Source organism: Phalaenopsis equestris, unplaced genomic scaffold (assembly GCF_001263595.1).
Source record: "Phalaenopsis equestris unplaced genomic scaffold, ASM126359v1 Scaffold000986, whole genome shotgun sequence".
NCBI lineage: Eukaryota > Viridiplantae > Streptophyta > Magnoliopsida > Asparagales > Orchidaceae > Phalaenopsis > Phalaenopsis equestris.
This window is the reverse complement of record NW_018165425.1, coordinates 21126-31196: the sequence shown is the minus strand read 5'-3', so window position 1 is coordinate 31196 and position 10071 is coordinate 21126. Positions and strand designations below refer to the sequence as shown.

At 37.3% G+C, this 10071-nt stretch overlaps 1 protein-coding gene across 3 annotated transcripts in view; it reads right to left on the bottom strand.

Moving 5' to 3' along the window:
- Positions 1-1848: 1848 nt before the first annotated feature.
- The window catches only part of LOC110032622, a 27694-nt gene continuing 19471 nt past the window's right edge, over positions 1849-10071 (bottom strand). For 2 of the 3 annotated variants that reach the window (XM_020736297.1, XM_020736298.1), the window contains exons 7-10: positions 2961-4651; positions 2762-2827; positions 2578-2647; positions 1849-2453 (exon numbers count right to left, since the gene is read on the bottom strand). In XM_020736297.1, coding sequence (XP_020591956.1) covers positions 2097-2453; positions 2578-2647; positions 2762-2827; positions 2961-4651 — 2184 coding nt within the window. In that variant the 3' untranslated portion in view covers positions 1849-2096. The remainder of the gene's footprint in view (positions 2454-2577; positions 2648-2761; positions 2828-2960; positions 4652-10071) is intronic. The other variant, XM_020736299.1, reaches the window with a different exon arrangement.

Sequence of the window (10071 nt, the reverse complement as noted above, 5' to 3'; positions counted from 1 at the left end):
TATTATTTCCCACTTGGATGACCAATGAGTCAGTCGTGGATATAATATGTAATCTAAATATTGCATGTTTTATTTTTTTTTATTTTAGAGGTCTATGATGATAAATTCGACTTGAAGGGTTCTTCTGAATTTTCTATATGTTACTATTAGTTTTTGACACAAGTGAAATTTCAATGAAGGCAACCAGGTTCCTCTACTTTTCAGTCTTATGGCTTTTGAGGCACTTATGGTGGCTTTTTTTAATGATATGCATATGTGACAAATAAGACCTTAGTATTTATTTGGTTTAAAGGCAACCAAAAATCCTTTTTTTATAAAGTTTGATGTCTTCTTGTAGTGATAGCATTAGTTTATACCATGCTCTCTGAAACCTATCAGTTTCATAAAACTTGAATTGATTAATTATATTATTGTTTCACTCATGGTGCATCTAAGGTTTCTGTGTTGTGTTGCTTTAAATCTTCTGAAAAGATGAGCTTGAGGACTTTTACCTCTAGAGTATTGTATTGCCACTGTGAACTACAATGTTCTCTACTTATTTTGTGACAACCACATAGTTACGGGAGACGGTTTTATAGGTGTCTGAGAAGAAAAACTAAAAGTTGTGACTTCTTCAGGTGGGTGAACGTATTGGAGGATTCCACCGCCGATAGTGATAGGGCGTGGAGAGTTTCCTTGAAGAACAACTTTTCTTGTGACATAAACCAAGTATATTTTAAAAACAATATTATCATATTATTAATTATTATTTTAATAGTCATTTTTTAAAAATTTTGATTGTCGTGTGACTCACTATTTTGTGAGATGGTTGTTTTTATTTATAACATTCAAACTAGATATTTGATTTCAAGTATGGAATGTGCTAGCAGGATTTGTTCTGTTATAAGCACTCTAGTATAGGGGCAGAAAAGTAATTTGTTTTGAAACAGTTGCAGCACAGCTGTTTCAAAATTATAAAAAACAAACAGACAGTCAATTTCTATGTAATAGCTTCCAATCACAGCTAGCGCGCAACAACTTCTTAACAAGTTGCAGCTGCCCCAAACAGACCCTAGAAAGATAAGACATAGATAGCAGATAAATCAAATAAGTAAATGTTATAATATTGAAGGTTGTGGATTTAACCATAAAAAAAATTTGTTGATGTTATTAGCTTTTTAAAATAATATAAACTATTTTTGTTTAGAATTAAAATGTCCTAATGAATTATTTTTATAAGGAGGATTTTTAACTGAAATGACCTGGCAAATATTTAGAAAATAACTATGCATATATTTACATTCTTTGCTTCTCAGATTTGAGAATTTGAGCATCTTTTACTAATTTATATATCCATCTACTGTTTAGTAAGGCTTGTTTGACTCTTCTTACAACAACATTGTATGACAAAATTATTTCTGTTGCTAAAGTCTTTACAATTTTGCACAAATTTATATCCTGTCTTGCTGGAGTGTTTAATAATGTTTTGTTGACGTCTTTATTGATGTGTTGTTGAAGTTTTTATTGATGTGTTTTGTAAAAATAATGTGACGGTGTTTTTCTTATGAGATGTTAAAGACTTGAATGTTATGCATGAAAATATGAATATTTAGACGTTTGATACATACGTATATTGACAATACATATAATATCTATATAATATATATTGAGAGCTATTACAAACATTAATCCATATGTAGCATTTTAAAAATAGTATTTTTCAAAAAAATCAACTGTTTCTAAAACACCAGCATCAGAACACTAGATTTTCTACAAAACTTTTGAATTGAGATTTCGTACTGCCACGGCCGAAACAAACCCATCCTCGACCTTAGAAAAACAGCTTTCTTTTTCATAAAATAATTTTAAAAAAAAAGGATTGCCATCAACCAATAATCTATACTGGCATGTATTCCAGATGAAGAAATATTACCTATGTTCTTCATTTATAAAGAGAACGACGTAAATGCATGGCCCCCTTTTTTTCTTCTCCGCACATCTCAGTCGTGGACACGTGTAATATTTCTTCGTTCCAGAAAGCTTTGCAATAGGTAGCCAGCCAGCAACTAGCAAAAGTACTTGAACCACATTATATTCAAGATCTTCTCCGTTTCTTTTTATAAACTCCCATAAGTCCTAATCTTTTTCTTTTGAGGCTTATTCCTGGACAGCTTAGACAGAATTGGAAGCAAACACTCTGGGCAATCCAAATGACCTTTCTTTCCATATGTAGCTTTCCAAAATTCTATTGTTGTGTTTCCAATAGGAAGGTAAGGGTGATCAACGGCTGCTCGGAGGGAAGGTGCCAGAACTCTGAGAAGGGTGGAATCAAAACTGATGGCTGGATGGCACCCTTGCAAACAGCTTAGAGTGTTTGTCCAGAGACAGTACAGTAGATGATTAAGTCTTCCTCGTATGCCTTTAGAAAGGGGTTCACAAAATGAGAACCACTGAACCAAAGGGTTGGAAATTACCTGCAAATTGAGATTATTTTCAACCAATAATCTAAAAGCCTTATAAAACTAAAAATTTTCGTGTTTGTTAGCTGTTTGAGTGAAGATGATGGCGCATTGGATAAGAAAAAAATCATATACAAACCTCTAAGAGCATAAAAACATCTTGCTTCAAGCAAAGATTGCTAGCTAACCTAATATGAGCAGTAAAAACCCTGCAGCTCACATAAAATAAACAAATGAGAGCAATATATAGGCAGCAGCAGTGACCTGTCATCATCTTCGGGAGCAACTGCTAATACCATAACAAAATGTCATAAAACAGCTACCTGCAAATCATCTCAAGTCCACATTGCTGGTTTATCTTCAAAATAGTTAGTGATATTCCCAAGAATCTGTAGTATGCAGCACAACTGTTATATCTAAGATACACAGGGTAATGCATGCTTTGAGATGTGCGAGAACAACTGGTTTTAGCAACCAGATATACCAAGCTTTTTTCAAATTGAATGAAGGTGTGAAATTTACCTTCCAAAGAGAACCAAAGTGTTCTTAATTGTGCTGAAGTGAATTTCTGGCACACCTAATTCCAATTGTAAGCTTTCCATATCCAATGGCTTAATATGAACCAAAATGCAAATTAGCATTTCAGAAAAAAGTAAGAATGAATCAATGTTCTCAGAATTCTCGGCAAGTATTTTTTTTTCATCAAGCACCTTTATTAATAATTCACTTAAACCATTAGAGAAATCATTCTTAGATGACTGAATGCATTCATTTGATTGGTTGTTCAAAGAACCAAAAAGGGTGTTACAAACTTCTACTAGTGTTTCCAACAGAAGATCTCTCTGTGAAAAAATCAAGCTTAATCTTGAGCGATCATCATCCATACTTTTAGGACAACAAAGAACGAATGGGTAGCAAATGAAACAATAAAGAACAGCATGCGTCGGATTAGGCCCCTCTGCTTTCGAGACTGGCATAACAAAAACCTTGTCCATGTTCTTCATTAGGTCCTTTGCAATGATTCTCCACATCACCAAAGAGCTCAACTTCGCATTGAACGGTTTGCTCAGGTGTACATAAAGGAAACAAACTATCGTATGTAAATTGACTGAAGGGTTCAAAGAAAAAATAAACTTATGCGGAATTGCCAGAGGAATACCATCCTTTTCTGAGAAATGTAAGACAAAGTGAGCCAGCATACATAAAAGCAAATATGTAGTGTAGATCATTGGAGAAACCATGTCCATATAACTCACTGAACCTTTACCCATGGCCTGAAAAAATGGACAGCAAGTAACTTCTGATGATTTCCCGTCTTTAATGTACAAGAAGTCCAAGGTAATCAGACAATGAGGAGAAGCTAGCAAAAAACCCAATTCTTCTCTAACAATTTCTACAGACTGAAAAAGCATCCACAACAAATCATTATAATGATTCCAATCATTTATTGAAGATATGTCTTCACCAAACTCTTTAATGAACTTTAAAATGGTGTTCAAGCACAGCTGGATGATATGACAATGAACACTTGGCCCTTTTGTTTCAGATTTGACCCCATGTATAACAGATTTGAAAATCTTCAGGGAAGAGCTGAGAGCGAAGGTTCTGATTTCAGGGTCTTTTTGTGTTGTCAGACAGTGACTGACAATTGTTCTAATTATCATTAGAGAAAAATCTAAATCGCTAATCTTCCAGGGTATCCATTTAATGGAATTGATCCAAGGGAATCTACCACTGAAATAAGATAGGAGAATGTCATTTTCATTTGTAACATCGCATGGGCACCTTGTAGGAACCAAATTCATCCCCTTGGACGTGGCTATCCCAGAGATATATTGATCAAACAATTCCAGGCATGGTTTCCACAAACAAATATTTTCATTAGAAATTTTCTTGGAAAATACCATTTTAGTCATAGGTCTGAAAGTAGTCTGTAAAATTGAAGGATGGTTAACTAAAAGGTCAAGCTTATGCAGGAGATAGTGCCATGTGTTGAGACACGACATTTGTACTATAATATCACATTTCTTTGATATAATGCCTTGCAGGGGCACCATTAAGACAGCTATTCTTCTAAGCAAGTCTTTATCAAGCTCACCATTACTTCTTTCTGAAATTCTACTGCAGTCAGGAATCTTTTCTTGATAAACAGCTTCTTGAACTATATTTATTTCAGAGGGCGGGAATGCATCGATCAGATGCTCCCAAGCAACCTGCATAATCATCTAATTGTTCAAAACATAAATGAAGCATGCTTTTGGTTGTAGCAAGTTACTATAAAATTAATGCAATAGTTCCTGAAAGTGTGGCATTATAAATTTAAATATATTGGCATAGCTTTAGAAAGAAAAGCTAGATCCTAGGTTCTAAGAGTAGAAGACTAAGACCTCACTAAAATGAGGTCAACAGCATCATAAACAATCTAAAGAAACACAAATGACAAACAGCTCTCGAGCATAAGCATACCATTTTGCATGCATGCATCAACAATCTAAAGAAACACAAATGACAAACAGCTCTCAAGCATAAGCATACCATTTTGCATGCATGCATCATTAAACTATTTAATACAGACTACAATAGCATGTCAATCAATAGCATAATGGCAGGTAATATCACTATGCAAAAAAAAAAGGCAAGCCCAATTTCATTATCACAGCAATTAATCAACTGTATTCATCTAACATAGGTAGGCAATAACTTAAACACCCATTCAAATGATCTATACTGACGCAGGCTTTGTTTAGCGCCCTGGCGGGGGTGCTGGGGGAACGCGGGGACCAATCCCCCATGATTTATCGCGAACGACCAAACCCAGCCGCGAAGCATCGAAAAAGAAGTATCGCGAAGGCGGGATCGCGATTTCTTGCAACCGTAGGATGCACGTGAAGGTTAATCACGAACCTTTGGTGTCAGTCTTCATATAGAAAGTTTTAATAGCTATTTTTCTAAATTTTTCTTGCCTTCTCACCCTCTTCTTTTGTTTAGAAACTTCCTCCGTTTGAGGGAGCCTATAAATTGATGTCTTCTGTGTATGGGGAGTCAATTTTGGTTGCGTTTATTCTCAAACTCATGTGTGAAATTCTTTGCCCTGTTGTATCCGAGGAGGTGAAGGTGCTCTAGTTATATCCTCTCCGATGTGGTGATTTTAACCTTCCCTTTTACCTTCCCTAAACCTTCTCCTCCCCACTTCTCATTCGTCGAACTCTCCCCCCTTCACCAACACCCTGTCGTCCCCTTTCCTACAAGTTATTACTGTTGTCTAGCCTTCCCACCCCACTGCCCGCTACCAACCACCTACAACCCTCCCTACTTGTTGTCCCTACAGTTCCGTACCTTCCCTTCGTTGTCGTCTGCCTCCCGTGGCTGCCATTATCACTTCTAATCATCCCTATCTGACCTCCACCACCCATTGGGATACATTTAGAAGTGTTTGCTCGTGTCATCTATGTTTTGTATTGTTGTGTTGTGTTGTAAACCTATTAATCTAAATTTGTTTTTGTGTTTCCACTGTTGTTTCTACTTGTTCCAGTATCATTTGGTATCAGAGCTAATCAATCCCATCCTAGGGTTTCTAAGCATCTGTCCCTACCCAAGCCACCTCCATCAAATTTTTCCTTCCTTTTCCAACCCTAGCCATGCCACCGCAAAGAGATACGCAGGACTTGACCCAGGAAGAGATTTAACGAGAAATATGTTGTCTACAACAGTAACTTGCAAAGCTGGATGACGGAATCCAAAAGAAGGTTACCTTTGACCGTTATTGAGAAAGTCAAAGAGAAGACAGGGACGAGGAGATGAATTCATTCCACAGAAAAGATCACAGTGACAAGGAATATTGACCACACCATTTTGGTATCTAATATCAAAGAAGGCTGAGAAAAGAGATCCCTTATGGAGGTCAGCGGGACTTTGGCATCAAGATGGACCTCTCAGAATTTGAAGGTATGGATCTCGAAGAGTTTATCAACTGGCTGCAATCAGTTGAATGGATTTACGAATATAAAGATATACCAGAGGACAAACGAGTCAAGCTAGCTGCCATTAAACTGAAGAAAAATGCCTCTTTATGGTGGGAAAATCCACAAAAATTGAGGAAAAGAGAAGGCAGTGAGAAGATAACTAGGTGGGAGAGGATGAAGAAAGCAATAAAAAAAGTACCTCCTACCCCACTGTCGCCAAGATATGTTTTTGAAACTCCACAACTTGTAGTAGAGCGATCTTTCAGTTGACGAGTTTACAGCCCAATTCGACCACTTGCAGCTTAAATGCAAGCTAACAGAGCTAGAAAAACATACGATAGCCAGATATCTCGGGAATCTGAACCTGCCATCAGCAATGTGCTACAGTTGTAGCCATACTGGACACTGGGGGATGTCCAAATATTAGCATTGAATGTGGAAAGACAACAGAAGCAGAGTCGACAACAATCATCTTTCAAGCAGCAACCTTCAGGCAAATTGTCACCTACAATTACCACGATCGATAAGGATATCCGAGAGACTTGCAAGCCCAGACAGGGGAACAACGCTAGGGATCAAAATAGAAGGAAGCAAGAGAATGGTAGCTCATCCAACACGGTACCAACCAGGAAGTGCTACCAATGCCACGACTACGGCCACAACCTCCACCTACCCCACGAATAGGGTAGTCACACTCATAGATCAAGGCGTTGTAGAAGAGATAAGCGACGAGGAGTACCAATTCCCACTAGGCGTTGTAGAAGAGATAAGCCGAGAAACAGGATGAGGTGTATCAACTCCCACTAGACAAAGAAGAAACGCTCGTGATTCAAGGATCTTGCATATTGAGGAGAAAAGGGATTTGCAATGGCTTCGCTGTAGCATATTTTACACTCATTGTATGGTGAACGGAAAAGTATGCAGTCTAATCATCAACGACAAAAGCAGGAAGAACTTGGCATCCAAGGGCGGAACCACCCTTATTTTTCAGGAGGGGCAAACTTATCATATAATTCAAAGCAAAATTTGTGTTAGATATGTAAATATATAGAAATTGGGTGGTAAGTATGTAAATACCTAAAAAAAAATCAAAGTTGAGGTTGTCGCTAAGGTTTATCATTAGTCCCACATTTCTTAGGGCTTGCTTGACCGCACGACTTGCCTCCTTTCTGTTGCAGAAAACATCAGGAGAATGTCGGAAGGGCGTTTGGCCGACGAGCTTTAGAAAAAGTGTATACCAAAACGGCGAAATTTGTCGTTTTCAGATCACGAGGAGGTTCCTCCGTTCCGGTGTTGTAGACTGTGTCCTTCGTTTCGGTGCTACAAAACGGCGAAATTTGTCGTTTTCAGATCACGAGGTTCCTCTGTTCCCGTGTTGTAGACTGTGTCCTTCGTTTCGGTGCTCCGCCTCGCTATCAAACGAAGCCTTTATTCAAACATCCATGGCATTTTAGTGACCGGAGCATTTTAATGGAGTTTTTCTACTCGTAGCTTTTAAACCAAATTTTGCCAATGGCAACGCAGGCTCAAACGAGGCCTTAATAAAAATTTTGATTGTTCTTTAGATTAAGAAATCATAAGTCCAAGTGACAATTAAGAGTAGCTTGGGCATGCAGTTTGGATTTGATTAAGTATTTGATATGCTTTAAGGTAAATAATATATAGTTTTCAATTGGAGGCCAGCTGCAGGACTAGGTGTGGTGTGACGTGGTTCCCAGAATGTCTACCACCTTTTGTTGGGACGACCATGACAGTTTGATCGGAGGACTCAAGGTAATGGATATAGAAACAAGTATTCTTTCACCAGAGATGAGAAGCACATCACATTGTTTTTTTTCGACGGGGCCCTAGGTCACATGATCTCTTATTAGTAGAGCAGCATCAATGGAATCAGATTTATGGGTGACACAAGATTAGTGAACCGAGATATCGACTCCTAACACGGGACAAATACGATAGAGAATTTTTCAGGGCCTCACAATCGATACAGTATCGCCAACTCCACCACAAAGTGTGAGGGTTCTGGCCACTCTCATGTCCCACAAGATTGAACTGTCTGTGAGCTATTTTGAGAAATTTCAACAGTACGTGCGAGACACGCAGTCCCAAAAGATGGGAATGAGGTGAATGTTTGTTCGTACATGGGAGAATACCCTCGGGTACCTTTGGAGACAGCGTAGTCGCAGTGAGATCCAAAGATGGTTGACGACAAAACGGAAGTTTCGACCTCCCCCAACCCTAGGAGACTGATGTGGGCGTTGTTTAGCGCCCTGGCGAGGGTGCACGAAAAACATGAGACTGATCCCCCATGATTTATCACAAAAGACCGAACCCAACCGCGAAGCATCGAAAGAGGGAAGTATCGCGAAGGCGGGATCGCGATTTCTCACAATCGCAGGAAGCGCGTAAAGGTTGATCGTGAACCTTTGATGCTCGTCTTCATATAAGAAGTTTTAATAGCTATTTTTTTGGATTCTTCTTGCCTTCTTACTCTCTTCCTTTGTGTAGAAGCTTCAACCATTCGAGGGTGCTTATAAATTTATGTCCTCTATGTGTGGGGAGTCAGTTTTGGTTGTGTTTGTTCTCAAATCCTGTGTAGAGTTCATTCCCTCTTATGGGTTGTACACGAGGAGATGGTGGTGCTCCGGCTATATCCTCTCTAAGGTAATGATTGTATCCTTCACTTTTTAGCACGAGTCGACCTGGAGCTTGGAATTAACCAAGAAGGGAATAGACAGTCGGACGATAGGAATTAAATTTTCTATATTCGTCTACAATTTAACAGATGAAAGACCACTATAAATTAAATTAAAATGGTATAATTAAAATTACCTTGTTGATGGTTGTTCACGTCTTCTATAAACGTTTTCCCGTCTATTGCTCATCTTTTAATAATTTAATTAAACCTCATAAAGTTAGTTAAAACAACTGTGAGTTAAACGAGCTAGTAAATACTCATATTTCTAAACTAAAATAATACGGGGAAAAAAAGAATAATATGAAGCTTCTTTATAAATTAATATAAACATTTAATATGTTATTCGTAGGAAACTATATCATTATCATATCAATATCATTTCATATATATACAATTGTCACAGGAGACAACATCTAAAAGTTTGTGTTAATCAAAACACATTAATATCAATATCATTTTCCATTTAAGTGAACGGGTACATTAGTGTTCTTCCACTAATATCATTCAAAAATGTTTCATCAAAGTTAGTCATGCACATACCAACAGTCAACATAAACATACGTATTCATTGTATTTAATTTAACATACTATAAAACATAGACCAAATGCATGAGTAATTAACTATGATATCCATAACGATATGACCAATAAAGAAAAATAATATTTCAATCAGAATAAAGGACGCACAAATATCATCAACTGCAAATACATTTGAGAATAAACAAACTATTATTAAAATTTAAAAGTACAAGTACTCACTTGATTGTCAATTAAATTGCTATTTGATTTGTCTTGATGTTGACCCCTCTAAATTTGGAAGCCTGACAAGAAATAAAGTTTAGCTTATTAATTTAATAATTTGTTATCTTTTCATTACTTAGTACAATCATACTTAATTTCTATTATATATATATATAAAGGAATGGTCGAAGGTTATTAGAAGAGCTCTAGTCATCCCTATGTGTGCTAAAAA